The 16,644-nt window shown below is 35.4% G+C and overlaps 1 protein-coding gene across 1 annotated transcript in view; it reads right to left on the bottom strand.

Annotated features, from left to right (window-relative positions):
• LOC132846214 (myomegalin-like) overlaps positions 1-16,644 on the bottom strand; it is a 54,831-nt gene that overhangs the window by 37,949 nt on the left and 238 nt on the right. The window contains exons 2-5 of the mRNA XM_060870853.1: positions 12,721-12,776; positions 12,325-12,392; positions 8,639-8,749; positions 2,751-2,827 (exon numbers count right to left, since the gene is read on the bottom strand). Coding sequence (XP_060726836.1) covers positions 2,751-2,827; positions 8,639-8,749; positions 12,325-12,392; positions 12,721-12,776 — 312 coding nt within the window. The remainder of the gene's footprint in view (positions 1-2,750; positions 2,828-8,638; positions 8,750-12,324; positions 12,393-12,720; positions 12,777-16,644) is intronic.

The raw sequence follows: 16,644 nt of genomic DNA, 5'->3' as shown, positions 1-16,644 counted from the left end.
AAACCACACACTGCTCTTGTTGTCCAGCAAAATGTGAGTTTAATTACAAATAGCATTTACTGAGCTACTATTGTACATAATTTAAGGGCAGAAATTGAAAATTTGCTGCAGTACTTACTTATTTTAGAGTAGTAATTGCTTTAACTTTCATTCAATGCTAATTTGTGTAATTTCTTTCGTGTACATCCTTTTCAAGGCTTTCTTAGCATGTGAGAAATTAACTGTCAGTATGCAGTTATTGTTATATATGGTTATGTTACACATAGACATATATAGTTATATGTCAGTATTTGATCCGACATGACATCATACTGTCTGTCTCACTGAATCTTTACTAACGCACATAGATAAAATAGTTAGTCTTGTATTTTAGATTGTGTTTCATCTCATCTGACTCCAGGCTGTTCTGATATCTGGCATCAGCTCTTCTAAGGTCATCCCCTGAGACTTGATAAGTGTGCTATTAAACTCAGGAATCATCTGAGCACTTATTCAGGTATCTGGATATAGCATACAAAATATCATTCACTTTTATCTGTACAGAGTTACGTTCACTTCCTCCAAGATAGTGAGTGACACTGCTAATAATAAATGAATGCTAGTGGTGTGTTATGCAGATGTAATCATGATAACTGCCCTTACACTTTAGGGAGATTTATGTTTCAGGGCATGTGTATCTGCCAACATGGCAGCTCGTGCATGCATTCGCCTTCGTATATGTATATGAGGATGGAGGTCAAACACAGTTCTCATTAAAAACATTTCTAAAATGGTTTCACTTTCTTGTTTTCAAGTCATATTCTACAAAGAAGAAATGTCAGATACTTTAAAAGATGCACTGATTTGCTACGCTTTTTCAATCTTTCAGTTTTTGTGGAGATTTTTTTCCAATTGTGTGGCCAAAAATGATCTTCTTTTAAACTCTTACCAGTGAAGAAACATATGTAATTAATTTCTATGATAGCTGTACTCATGTTTAATGCACATGAATGTGTGTTAATGCACATGAATGTGTGATGACATCACTCAGCATAGCTCGGCTTATATCTGTGAAAAATTTACTGTAATTCTGAAAAATTCCAAGCAAATATCAGAGTTTGTTTGATTTTGAGTTAATCTCTGTGATTGCAAAATGTCAAATCCTGGTCTTTACTGGGAGTATTTTAGTAATAAAAATGAAAGGAGTGATCTTGTTAGTTGATTGTAGTTTTGGGTAATTTGCAGTAGAAAATTGCAACAACTGTCGTTTTGTCATGGAATTGGTGGTTATGAAACTGGACACTTCCCACTAACCAGTCAATGTTCACTTGAAGGCTGGATACACCATAGATATACCGTAGCACAATGCATAGTTAGCTTAACGGTGCCTCGTTTAACCATAAACCCAGTTCCTGTTCAATGGATTGACCTATTATTTATCACTATATAGATTTTCACCACACCCCTCTGTATATCCTTACACAGTTTCATTCTCCTCTTCCTTTGGTTTTATTTCTATTTCTGTATCTATCAGTGTTTCCCTATGCTTCCTGACAAGATCACCCCATACGGCTAAGTGGCTGACATGTGAGTCAAGTGTGGGTTCAATTTTCCAGCTACTCAGTGTAACTGGAGTGTGTGTGTGTGTGTGTGTGTGTGTGTGTGTGTGTGTGTGTGTGTGTGTGTGTGTGTGTGTGTGTGTGGCATGCTAGTCTTAGGCCAATCGCTGTTAATCAGATTGATCAGACTTCTAATGCTTCCCCACTGAACAGGGTTCAATTTAAACAGGATCCAAATTCTGGACCAAATTCTGGTTTTGATTCCTATCAATACTTTAATATTTAGTGAAAATATAAGACTGTGATTCTAAACAGTGGAATAAATATAACAGAACTCTTATACAAATTTGTACAAACCTGAATTTGCACAATTCTTGTGGCTGAATCTCAAATGTCATTCTGATTTATACTAAGCACAATGACATTCTGTTTCATGCCATGTAGAACACAACTAAAGTAAATCAAATGTAACTTAGTCATAGCAAATTTGTTTCCAATGTAGAAAAGCAATTTCAGCCAGAGACATTTTTCAGAATAATTCTCTGACTATTTTGTTTGATCTGTACCATCCTCATTTCCATCCACATGTGTCGACCTTTATAATATGAAGGATAACTAAATCTAGTGTGGGCATTTATATCTGTCACAGCTCGTTTGGCAATGGAAACAAATAAAATGTTGTTACCCCGAGTTGCACTGTCTGGTGCAAAAGTGCTATTAATGAGCTATGAGTCCAGCGTACATTTCTCAGATGGAGGCAGACAGCCTGCATCTGTCTTGACTGTCTGGAAATAATGTATTAATTTTTTAATAAATGCTTATCAAACCAGACTTGAAAACACTCCTTGGAATCGATTATATGCTTAAACACTGTCTACCAAAAACAGGATTACCCTGAGGGGCAGCTGGAACGAAGCGGTGATAATAAGCGACACCACTTATTAAGCTGTTATGAGTGTGTAAGAGCAGAAATATATTTAATGATAGATGAAAATTTAAAGTATTATTTATCATGCCTCATTAAATGTAATCCTACTGCCTGCGACTCTGTAGAAACAAACAGATGCTGAATGGCACATTGTACCTTTTTCTACATTTTAACTATTTAACCTTTTGTACTGTGAAACTTATAATGTTCTACAGTTGTACAGATAAGTAGAAAAACACAGACAGAGCCACAGACTGACAGATTGTAAACAGGAAGAGACTCACAGAGCTTTGTCAAGGAGCTGCTGTTTCTCCTGTAACTCCTGCTTCAAGCTCTCCACCTCCACCTTCAGCTCAATGTTCTGAAATCAAGACAAATCAGCATCAAATACACGGAAATTCAACTTCAAAGACTAATCAAAACTTTTGAATTAATTAGCGATGATAAAGCGATGATGTTATTTAATGCCAGTGAGAAGTTTTCTAATAACATATTAATTAAATGTGCCAGATAAACTTAGAATTCCAAAGTCTTGTAATGATTTTATTAAATACTTAAAATAAATGAAGCTTATCAGAATATAAGCAATACCAGCAAATTAGAGCTTCGTCAGAGTTACCGATATTTATGCATCTTTTCAAATATTCTAAAAAGCCCATTTCATTATATTAATTTTTATACACTATGCACAAATCTATGGACAAGTCGTGGCCTAATGGTTAGAGAGTCTGACTCCTAACCCTAAGGTTGTGGGTTCGAGTCTCAGGCCGGCCACGACTGAGGTGCCCTTGAGCAAGGCACCGAACCCCCCCGAATGCTCCCCGGGCGCCACAGCATAAATGACTGCCCACTGCTCTGGGTGTGTGTTCACGGTGTGTGTGTTCACTGCTGTGTGTGTGCACTTTGGATGGGTTAAATGCAGAGAACGAATTCTGAGTATGGGTCATCATACTTAGCCGTATGTCACGTCACTTCACTTCACTTCAATTCACTTCACTTCACTTCAATAGGTTTGGATATGAAATCATTTGTAAACTTATAATAATGACAGACAACACTGAGTTATTGACCAATTAGTCCTACAATAAGAACTTCAAGAAGATACTGTATATACAAATTCATAAATATAATAACGATAGCTTATGCAAAGAGGCTGATTTTTACACATAGAATGCAAAGCATGTGAGGTTTGTGTGGTGTGAGAGGATTGTGGCTGCATGGATGAAACTGAAAAATCTTTACACACCACATGAGAAAGAAGAAGCTGTGCTGTGCAAACCATTTCTGCCCTAATGATGCAGTGCAGAAACAGGAGACTTGAGCAGTAGTTTACATGGCTTGTGTCTGAGAACAGGGTTCGAGAACGTATGTTTTTTTTTTGCTATTATATTTTTGAAAATATAATTTAAAGCCTTATGATTAGACAGACCATGTTGATAAATCTGAAGTATTCTGGATGTCTAAAGTATGATGTGGCAGTTTTTTGTTTCATTTTTTGTTCATTTTAATAACACGTATAATAATTAAGTCCTTCAATAATATGGTTATGTGTTATTTGTGAGAGTGTGCGTGTGCGTGTGTCTATGAACGTGTGTGGTCTGCTGAGCACAAGCAGAGTGGAGTTAACGGAAAGCTGGGGCATCTTTCACTGCTGTCACGCGGGATATATTTAGCACAGAGAAATGTGGTGCTGGCACTGACTGAGAACCGGACCTCAACAGCTGCTGTCCACTTACCTGATTTCAAAACACACACACACACACACACACACACACACACACACACACACACACACACACACACACACACACACACACATACACACCAGGCACAGAACAAAATGCAATCACATCACTTCCAGGTCAAGTACTAACACTGTACTCTGTTTTCCAGTATTGGTGCTTAGTCAGTATAAGTGTCTTTTAGACCTAAACTGGATTCATTGGGAAACTTGACACAGATTGAGAAAAAAAGTGTTGTTTAAAGGTGAACTGAGGCTAAGCTGAAATTCAGGACATTACAGTACACGGGTCGACTGCAGGCAGGGTGTAATATGAGAAGTAAGAGTGTATGAGCAGAAGAGCAGAAAGCTGGTGGTGTTTACCGCTGCTGACCTTCAAGAGAACTCTGGCTGTGCCACACACACATTTCTGTGTACATTTTCAACACACTGACTCACACGCAAATTGTCAAACACAACGTACATTTTATACACACACACGTGCACGTTTGTCTTTGTCTTAATATCCATCCGATGACCTTCTTGACAGCTAATTAACACCTAAACACTTTAGTTTTTAAAAAAATAAAAGCTGAAGCTTTTTGTATAAAAGAAGAATTTTCCATTTGTTGGAACCAGCCACATGTCCCCACACTCCTGGACCCTCCATCATACAAACACACACATACAGAATCTTCTTCTTCTTTCGGCTTTTCCCTTCAGGGGTCGCCACAGCGAATCATCTCTCTCCACCTATACCTATCTTCTGCATCCTCAACACTTTCACCCACTAGCTTCATATCCTCATAAATTACATCCATATACCTCCTCAGAATATCATATATATCTAAATACCTATACGTACTATTAAATATTTTCTACACCTAATTCCATAAATCTAGCCTTAACCTTAACCTCAGTTCCCAAGAAATGGTTTCAGCTGCATAAAAACACATTGCACCAGATGACTGCTAATGTACAATTGATTGAAAGGTTCCTGCTTAGAAAAATGACATACTGGTCTTATACAAAAGATATTCTCTTTATGCAAGGATTTATTCTTTACTCTTAAAAAATATTAAATTGAAGCCACACACATACACTGCTGTTTACGTCCCTCTGCCCATAGAGACAGAACTCATTTTAAGCAAACACTTTTGGATGGTGAAATGAGACCCTGTGATTACTCGCTGAGGGACGGGGTCAAAAGCAGGCCGTCCGTATTCAGTAACTCAAATCATACTGAGCAGGCAGAGGACTATGTCCCAATTACACACACACACACACAATTAATCTAAACACAAGAATATGGACCGTCAGTGATTCTGTTTTCCTACAGAAGTTGATCATTATCCATAAAAAAGCTATTTTTTTCACAAATATATGATTATTAATCCTATTTTTATATTTTATTTATTTCAAGCTTATTGTATAAGCAGCATTGTATAAGCCAATGTCGAACAGTCATATTTTGCAATAAATCATTTTCACTTCACATAAGAAGAATGTTAATTGAATTATCATGACAGGTTTGCTATCTAGATTTATCAGTTATTATTATTTATTAATGAATAATTATTATAATGAATGTTATTTATCAGCAAATTGTAATTTACAAGTCCCTTGGCACACCCTGATGGCCTCAGCAAGACTAAAAAAGACTTCATAAAAAAGGGAACACCTTTGATATTGAAGGTAATATTAAATTTTGAAAACAGGGGCCTGAAATTGTATTGAACTTGATGTGAATAAATAATAGTTCTAGTAGTAGTAGCAGTATAGTAGTCCTGCGTCTTTGTGTAGCATGGTGCATTTATTCTTTCAGCAGTTTTGCTCTGACAGCTTGATAGCTTTATTCGTAATACTGTCGAATCCCCAGCAGCTTCCAAGTTGAATGGATCTTTTTTCTATTCCATTGTCTAAACTACTTTGATAGATTGAAGTTTATATAATGGTGCCATGTACAGCTTTGGTGCAAGTTGTGTGTAAAATCAAGTTTTGGTACAACAACAGAATGGGGCGGGATGTCTGTGAATTTGATTTAAATGAAATTTAAACAGATTTATTGAATTCATTTGTTTTTATCAAACAGGACATGCTCTTAACAGGGATTACTGGGAATGTACAAGGATTTTTTGAGGCTTAATGATAGATGATACAGATGTCACAAGAGTGCAGATCATTTCTGTCATGTATGGTTTTGTCTGATAATTGGCTCATCTATCAATACGTTATGTAAGAGAGATCTGTGTGCAGGGAAACACACATACACAGAGAGCAGCTGCATACTAGAGTCACCTTGCTCTGACAATTGCTACGCAGACTCACTGATCCAGCAAGGATTACAGTCTGATTGATTGAGTGGTTGTACTCTGATTAATCAGGCTGAGGTTTATCCTCCAATATTCGACATATAACATAATATTATTGTAAAAACTGTTGTTAGGAGCCTGATTCTCTTTGCAAGGAGGCATCCTAGGTAGAGAGCAGCTTTGGGTAACATTTGTACACTCCAGGTATCAAAGAGAAATTTTATTTCATAGCACATTAAAATATAGCATTTTAATTAATTTTTTTTTTTTTTAAATAATTTTGTAGAACGTGAATATAGGAAAATACCAGCATATAGTAAGTTTTATATGTGTATTGATACACTAAACTCAAATTTTTATTAATATGTTAAAGTAGTGTCTCAATATAATGCATTTTTCCTTCCAGCAAAAACAATTGTTTTTATTTTGCAAATTTAGCACACTTTACTAAGGATTCAGGACAATCTTCCAGTTCCTGCTTGCTGTTTTGCACAAGCTAATATGCTAGTATAACTAGCCACTCGGCTAACAACGCGTTTAGGAAAAGCATGTTTTTTAACTTTTAAGCCCCTGTAGCCTCTACTGATTCAAGATAAGCTTTTTTTTCAGAGAATGTAATGTGGGATTTATTACTCTTCACCTAATAGAATCTTTTTATGCTACATAGCCTACGTCTTTAAAAAGTGGAATGTTGAATATATTGTTTGAATCTCAGGTGCAACACACTACAATACAAACAATATAATACATTACAATACACCATGTACAGTAGGAGATTTCCAAGCAGGTTCATTTACAAATTTTCAGATAACAATTAAAGAAAAAACCCACCAGACCTCTCAAAACATTACTACCCAAGATTTGGAAAAGCAAAGGTTCCTGAACACTGCCTAGAGTTTTAAATAGCTTCTGATATCACATCACGAGATAGACATTTAAAAACAGTTCAGATTCCTTTACACGAGCACAGAACTGTTATATCATGCACCAACCATTTTCATATGCTGTATATACTTAAATGTTGTTAAAATGTAATTTCTAAACTTAACAACCAATAGTTAAACAAAGCTAAAGCCTATTTTAAGCTTTAACAGCTGTCAGTACTATTTAAATAAACAACTATGGTTCATATGTGGGATGGTCCAGGAAAGGTTGTTGTTCATATTTGCCTTCATAGATGTATTAAGTAATTATCAAAATATTAGATGATTGGATGGCATAAATGACTGGAGGAGGTCAGTGATCATGTCAAATGATGTGGACTCTTTCAATCACATGGAACCAACGTATGCATTTGAATTAAGTAAATTCAGTCTGTTTTTTTCAATTTTTAGTGCAATGCAAATTACACACATGCTGAATGCTGACAGCTCAAGGTTGAGAACTTTGAGTCCACTGTGTTTATAATGTCCTACCATCAAGCACAAGAAGAGAACATTTAACTTTATTCTAAATATCCAGTCAAACCAATCAAGCAGAACACATCAAATTCCAGAAACAAAGCCAATATTCCAAAGAGCGTTCCTGGAGTAATATCTTCTACAAAGATGATGAAAACATGTGTCATTTCACGTGATCAGTGACCTCCTCCAGTCCGATATAACACACACTGATGCCTCAGACAGATGAGGAAGCATTATCAATATATTTGTGATTTTTTTTTACTATATAATTCTGATTATTGCTTAATACATCATAACAAATAACAAACTTTTACTAATAATATTAATAAGTTACCGAAGTGAACACAAGAACCTGACCGTATAATGCCTAATGACTTACACCTAATGTGACTAGTCAAGTTGTTTATTCATGTTGTATGGAAAAGCTAAACAGTCCTACAATTCACAGTTCTATTGGATAACACTAGTATTTTTTTCATGATAGGCATCGTGTCTACATCCCATAATGAGCCGGGACTCATTCTAGGACTTCTATCCTTATGACTTAAAGTGAAAGAGCTTCAGTGACTGACTCCTCAATTATTTTGACTCTGAAGACATCATCTATAAGCTCTGAATTTATCCATACTGTTTGCATTTATTTATTTAGCTATATACCAGCATGCAGGAAACATATACAGACCACAAAATAAATACATTTTTTAATAAATTCCCACATCCAACTTTAGGCCACTCACCGTTCGGTAGACATCATCACTGTTGTTCTCGTACTTCTGCTGGATCCTCTCTTCCAGGAAGTAGATGCGCAGCTTGAGGCTGAAGTTCTCCTTCTTCAGGTCAGTGAGGTGCTGTGAGAGAGTGCGGTAACTGTTAGACATGTCCGGTGTGAGTGTTCACCTCGGGGGGCATTGGGTGCCCCCCCGTCACTCTCAGCTCGACGACATTGCGGCACGCACTAAATACAATAAAAATGAATGTATGGATAAACTAAACTACGACACAATTAAAGTTTAGACCCCCATTTTGAATCGATGCACCTACAAACACATTTGCTAAGAAAAACTCCTAAGAACACACCACACACACAAAAGAATGTTGCTAAAGGGCCAGAGAGAAGACCCTTAGTCTTAGAGCTGTGTCCATTGTGTGGTCATAAAGTGCTCTGGGGCAGGGAGGGGAAGACTGGGGCTTTTTTACTCAGGGGGAGGTATCCCAGGAATCTGTGCCTAGCTGAAAGACTGGCCTACAAGATCACAGGCACCAGCAATATGTAAATTGATCACCCGAGAGAGAGAGAGAGAGAGAGAGAGAGAGAGAGAGAGAGAGAGAGAGAGAGAGAGAGAGCTACACAGAGATTAAAAGAGAAGGAGGGAGGGACGATGGATGGTGCAGTTGAAGAAACATGCTATAATCACACCATTCACATTTTGTTTCTTTCACAATGTCAATGTCAAGAAAACAAAGGCTATATAATAGAAATGGATTCACAGCAGTGTGTTATATACTGGATTTGAATATTAAGCAATACCAAAAACCTGAAATATAAAGACAGAGAACACAGTGTAGGTCAAGACAACTTAAGAGGCAGTGGTTTAACCCAGCTGCTGGGTGGTGAGTGGGTAATTATGATGGTAACCAGCAGAGAATATAAAACTACTCACACGAGAGGCTGCTCTGCTATTTTAGAACAGGTGCAGCAGATCTCCTAAAGCTTCCTCTTGTTACTTATGTAGACATACAGTATAGAATATTCAGTCCATGTCCAACAGTTAGTGATGCAGAGAATTTCTTACATAAGATTTCTATATCCCTATACCTTTGGACAAATAACATAAAGGGATGGAAAGCATAATGAAAGCATAATATAATAATGCTTCTTCTCTTATTACATCTTATGAATGGTGGCACAGCTGGAAGTTACTGGATCAATCCCCAACTCGCAATCATTGATCCTGGAGGAGTATGTCTGTGTGGTATCTAACATTCATTGGGAGACTAATGGAGCCATTTTCAGCAGACAGCATCAGCGCCATAGACTGATACTCCCTGAGCGTAACACATCAGACTGTGATAAAAGCCTCTACTGACACATGGGGCCTTGACACCTCCAACCTGCACGAAACAAGTCAATACACTGTTTGAATACTATAAGTGTCCTTTTGTCTGTTTTTCCAGTCTGAATTGTGTTATCATTAATGGTTGGTGTTATATTGGTGTAAAAGTGAGCAAGTTTCTAGCAAGACTTTTAGCTCTCACTGGAATCTGATACTGTGGTCAAAACCTAACTAAACTGACCACTGGTATCTCATTCAATCAAACTGTTATGTTCTTTTTTCTTCTAAGAATTTTAATAAAATAAAAAAACAAACAAACAAACAAAAAACATTTCATCATGCCACAGACGGTTGCTGTCCTGTTTGAAACCAAAGCCAATCAGATTGCAACATTCAAAATCCCTGAATCTTGTGGCCAGAAATGTGTAAGAGGTAAAGAGGTAACAGTGATCAGTAGACAATTAAATAATTTACACAACAATTTGCAATGGAGGTGAATGGTCTTCCATTTCACCATTTTGCTGCCCTCTACTGGAAAAAAAAATCCCTTTTCACTGCATGATGTCAAGCTTGTCCAAAGGTTTCCTAATATCGCCTGGTCATGAAGATATTCAAGATATTGTGATATCTACTATATTATTATTGTCTGAGTAGTGAAAAATATTGAAAGTTTGAGTTTGTTTCTTAAAGGCTTACAGTAATTTTGCGATAGATAAAAGCACTAATGGATATCTGGTGCAGGAAAATGATTTAGGCAGATATATGGCATATCTGACACATGACCAAACAATCTTGTTCGAAAAACCATGTTTTTTATGATATTCATTATTATGAAGTAGTGAAAGTGTCTAAAGCTTTAAGAGCATGCTTTGGACAAAACAGCACATTCAGCAGTGACATCATCTAGTCAGGGTCTATATAATTGATCAGGGCTGAAACAAGTCTCCTTGCACCAATGGAGAAATGACATCATCTTGTCTAGCCTGAGGGAACATATCTATATCCCACTCACCCAAATTTATTTTTAAAATGAAATTTTTTTATGATGGTGAAATTTATTCTTATTTATTGACAATTCTGAAATAGTCATTTTCAGTTATAGGGTTGGAATTGTTAGATTGAGGAGAACATTTGGAATTGAAAGAGTAATCAAGAAAATTGGCTGATAGCATTAAAATTTGATGGAAATCCATACGTTTATTTTGCTTTTTTATTTTTAAGATATGGTGAACCTATACATTTGCTTGCAATTTTTTAATCCCTGTTTATAAAAAAAATATTTCTTAGGTCTATACATCCAAAATTTTACAAGGCTTTACATTGCTTATTACTAAAAAAGTCTTTTCGGTCATTATTTTTCTTCATTACATTTTTGTTCAAAATATTCTAAGCCAGTGCCATGAATCAAATCATGACTGGAGTGGTTTGTTACACCCGTAGTGGGAACCTTTTATGGTTAGGCTATTGACAGGTTTGTAAGTTGTTCCTCTTTGTTTTTTGTAATTTAAATATGCTAATACTGCATGTAGTGGTCTGTTTTATTTAACTATTAATTTGAAGTTTTAAGAAAAAAATGCACATAATACTTAATAAAACACACAAATAACACAGATCTGGTAATAAAAATAAGCACAGATTAATCTGTGCATTTCAGTAGGATTGTACCACAACCTACATTAAGATAATTTATTAATCCTGACAAAAATTCTTTATACATAATGTTCCTCCTGGAAGTGGTGGTATAGCATTTTTCTACTAGAAAGTCTTTCACATGTCCATAAGGTGGCGTCAGTCCAAAACCTTCCTTCCGAAAAAAATAAATACACCTCGTAACAAACCCACATTTTTCACTGGCTTCCTTCAGTGCAAAGCTTTCCATAACTTAATTGTTAGGATTCACAGATGTTCCATTATCCGGTAAACAAAAAACTGGTCACATATACACTCAAAATTTTATAATTCTGCAAAATTAACATGTTCTTTAACATGTTCTTCACTTTATTTCTTAACCTTTGATTGTTTTCTTGTTGGTCTTGCGTTTTGCGTTGTTCTACTGCATCCACATCACATAGATCTAAAGATAAATTGTACACTAAATTTTTTTAAAGATAAATTGTACACTAGGGATACATATTCTTTTAACTCCCACAGAAAACATGGGGGATGCAAACATTTGCATTGTACTGTACATTGTGCTCAAAAAGTGACCTACTATCTACTGTATAGTGTGTTTAAACATACAGACATTAACATTTATATAGAATAACTATTGTATTCATGAATTTATGGAACATGGCTTATTGGAATATTTTTTAATATAAAAAGTAGTAATATAAAAAAGAAGTATTGAAAAGATATAGTAGGTTCACCTGTTCAAATTCTCTCAGTGTGTGAGCTTGAAGCGGTGGTGCTTTCTCTCCATCATCACTCAAATTATCTGGAGATGAACAGACCGGAATTAAAAATACATGCATCAAGAGTGAAGTTTTCACTTCTAAACTTCTAAACTCTTTCATAAACTCTTAATAATTTTCTTCCGAAAAAAAAAAAAAAAACTATTTGAAAAACGTATTCTGTTAAGACTCTGAAGTGTGAAGAACCAGATTGTAATCTTCAAGAAAAACTGAGTGAGAGAGAATGAGAGAGAGAAAGAGAGAGAGAGAGAGAGAGAGAGAGAGAGAGAGAGAGAGTATATTTATCATCTATAATCTATAATCTATAATCTACTAATTTTCTCTGATGCTCCCTATTTAGCAGTTTCTTACCTGTCATGTGACCCGTGTTCCTGCACACATTGCCCAGTTGGTCGACAATGCATTCCCTGAAAATATAACAAAAAATCAGCAACATACATTTACATGTGCACATATCTGTATATCACATATCATTAAGCAGCAGAGTGATGAAGAAATAAAGAGAGGTTAGGCTATTATTTCACCTACAACAAACATAAGACAAGGACTTGTTTTCAAGACAAGACGTTGGGACCAATTCAAGCATTATGAGCCCTAAAACGAAGAAGAATCCGGTGCTTGCAATTTTTCTAATTCAATTAGTTTTCAGCCAAATAACACAAGAGCCTGCACTGCAAAGCAGATGCAAAATCGAACAGTTCTGGCTGCAGCAATCACAAAACAACTCAAAGTCCTCTAGGAGTGACAATTAGAGGAATACAACTTATCTATAATCTGACTAGACCCAGAATAAGAAAAGGCATTTAACCAACTAGTATGTCTATGTATTTTTAATTGCAAAATTTGCTAAATCTATTGATTTGTGCATTACATTTTAAATTATTTCAATATCAGCCTTTGGTGAAATATATTATCTCAATTATACAGAAAAAATGGTCCGATTATATAACTGTGTGTGTGTGTGTGTGTGTGTCTGTGTGTGCGTGTGTGCGTGTGTGTGTGTGTGTGTGTGTGTGTGTGTGTGTGTGTGTGTGTGTGTGTCCATTTAAATAAAAACACAGCTGCTGGGTCCAAACATACATGCATCTTGTTATATTATGCATATATACAGACCATGCAAACTATTTCTTATTTATTTAAAATTTTGTTTTGGTCATCAACAACAATATAAATATATGAATTCGTATATATATATGTATATAAGGTTCTGTCTGCCCTTTTGGCAAAATATATTATAGTATATCTATTAAGTACCTTAATATAAGGAAAAAAACTTTTACATACATGGATATTTAAAAAAGGCCTGTTTTATTAGCTCATGCCAAGCATATACTTACAAAACAATCTCCTTTTGTCACACAACATGTCCAACAAACTGGCTTACTATAGTCTTAATCTCATATCTCAGCGATATCAAGAATGTGAGAAGCTATGATGCCTGAGTATACAAAGGGATACAGAGGATACAAAGTTCTGGGACTTCTTACATAAGGTCCGTTCAAAACAATGTTTTGTACAAATGTTAGTTAAAATGTACAAAAAAAATCAACATAACATTGAAAAGGAAGAAAGGCTTGTCTGATGAATTTTCTGCTGTTTTATAACAATTGTTGCATGGTAGGAATTTGAATAAAAAAGTAGGCTAGATGAAGTAGGTCAGAATATGGAAGCACTCCTCTCTGCCTTATAGAGCTTCTAATATCATTACTACATAGCACTCCAAATACAAGAATGCATCCAGACACAACGATTAGCAAGTACACTCAAGCATCAGCATTTGTTTTGTTCCTATCACTCAAACTCACACTGCTGTCTGAAAGACAATTGGATTTGAATTAAAAAAGGAATTTTAAGTAATGGCACCCAGAGCATTGCATTGCAATGCATTTTAGCCGATTATCACAGACTGAGAACTGCATTGTGACACAGCAGTGTGAAACCAGTGGGATGCTGTTTAATACCAATAGCAATGATTGGCTGCATATATCTGGGAGTAAAAAAACCTATTGAAAAAGTGTGAAAAAAGATCCTGGGCTTGGCATTAACAGTTAAATGAAGTGCTCTGACACCTTAAAAAGGTGGGGACAACCCAAAGCTCCCAAACTGATACATTTAAAAAAAGAAATCTAACAAATCCTCACAGATATACAGAGAATTTTACCTGCATGCATGTTTGGAGATTTATTTCTAACTGAAGACAGCTTTGCTCAGGGGTTTTAATGCTACAGACTTCTTCCAGTGTAAAAAAATGTCTGATGAATATTTAAATATGTTTTCTGATATAAAGAAAAAAAAAGAGTAGAGCTGTATTGAATTATTGTAGCAATTAACTTTTAAATTCATGCTAAAATTTAGATTTTAGATATTTTTTATGTTTCATGAGAATTCTAGTGTCAAATGTGTTACAATTTATATATGCTATAAATATAATCAAATAATTAAAAGTTTATTATTATCTCACTTGAATAATTAGACTTAAAAACTGTTGTTGTTATTGTGCAATTGCATTACTGAATAAATGACAAAAACAATAATAATAGCTATAGGAGACAGGCTAAATCTTTTCACATTCACTGTCCACTTTATTAATACACCAGTGCATACATGCAGTTTTCTAATTAGATAATAAAAAAACAACAACAAACAAAAACATTCAGATACAGGCCAAAAGCTTTGGGTAATGTTCATATAACAACTGAATGAAGTGTGGTTTTGATACTTTTATGTATATACCGAGTATATCGAAATCTGTTAATATCACGAGATTTCCACACACAACAGAGTTTAGAAAATAACAGGAAAGTGGCATGTCGGTGCAAACACCTTCGTTGTATGAGACATCAGAGGATGAGGACCAGAAAGGATATAGTAACATATATAATCACTTTTTACAAACTTGGCTTGCAGAAAAGCATGTCAACTTATATTGTATTTCATTGTATTCCTTTGCGTTGTATTGCACTTTACTACACCGTATTTCACTGCACTGATTAGTATAGTATTGTATATTGCATTGTATTGCACTCTTTGGTCAATGTGCTGTCCTGTGTGGCATTGCACCTAAAATAATTTACTTGTACCAGGCGTATAAAAATATTCGTTTCTGATTTTCAGAATAAATGTTCCCTGACAGTTGGAGAAAAATGTTTTGGTGTTTTATTTTTAATTATGGAAAAATGCACCTTTAAAAACGGTCTTGTCCCTGTATATCTGAATTCACGTGAGATTCTGAGTGAACTCATACTGTGATGTTTAAACAGCTGTATGCCTACTCTATTTCAAACAGTTAAACAGTGGTAGGTGGAGACGACTGGCAGCGAGACACGAAATAGCAAACATTTCTAACGTGTAAAAAATCTGATCGCATGTGTGTAGGCAAACTATCATTTGATTGAATCCTTAAAAAAAGGCCTCTCATACACCAAGAGTAAGCTACATAGCAGGTAAAATTTTTCATGCCACACCAAGGGATGTGGAACATAAATTGTTTAAAATGCATGCTTGTTGAAATAAAGTGTATTAGTGAATACAGTGTGCTTGGAGAACTAAGCATTGTGTGTTAATCTTTCATTTTTAATGGTCTACAAAGAATTTAATATTAATTAATTTAATATGAATTAAAAATATACTTTTGTTTAAAAAAAAACAGAATATAATCTTGCTTTTGGAAAAATAAGATGAAATAGAGTTTTCATTTTCTCATTTTCACCACTTTTTCTGCCACTGCTGGGCCCCTGAGCAGGGCCCTTAACCCTCCATTGTTCAGTTGTATAAAAAATAAATAAATAAATAAATAAAAATGTAAGTCGCTCTTTATAAGGGCGTAAATGCTAAATGCTGTAAATGTAAGTGTAGTATGCCTACAAAGGGAAGAGAAAGGGATTTGGGATTCGGTGCTTCCTCGTGTGTCACGTGACTCCCTCTGGTCAAACAGCTGTTTCACAATATCAATCAATCAGTCAATAACACGCTCTTTGTTATTAGTTCATATTTGTAATTGTAATTCGAATTAGTTCAGGAAACGGTGTAGACTGAGAAAATAACCAATTACAAAATCCCTAAGGCTGTAGTACAAATAAGGCATGCATTTATTTTCCTACTATCACGATACGGTTACCGATTCAATGATATCTCGAAAGGGAAAAAAACAACAAACAGCCACGTTAAACACATAGTAGAGATGGATGTGGGGATGTAGGTGTGAATTACAGCCTGTTTAGAGGCCCGCATGAAATATCTCTAAATAATTCAAATCAAAGCAAGATTTTCATGCAT

Source organism: Tachysurus vachellii, chromosome 1 (genome assembly GCF_030014155.1).
Source record: "Tachysurus vachellii isolate PV-2020 chromosome 1, HZAU_Pvac_v1, whole genome shotgun sequence".
NCBI classification, from domain to species: domain Eukaryota; kingdom Metazoa; phylum Chordata; class Actinopteri; order Siluriformes; family Bagridae; genus Tachysurus; species Tachysurus vachellii.
Note: the sequence above shows the minus strand (reverse complement) of the source record. Positions and strands in the feature narration are given on the sequence as shown.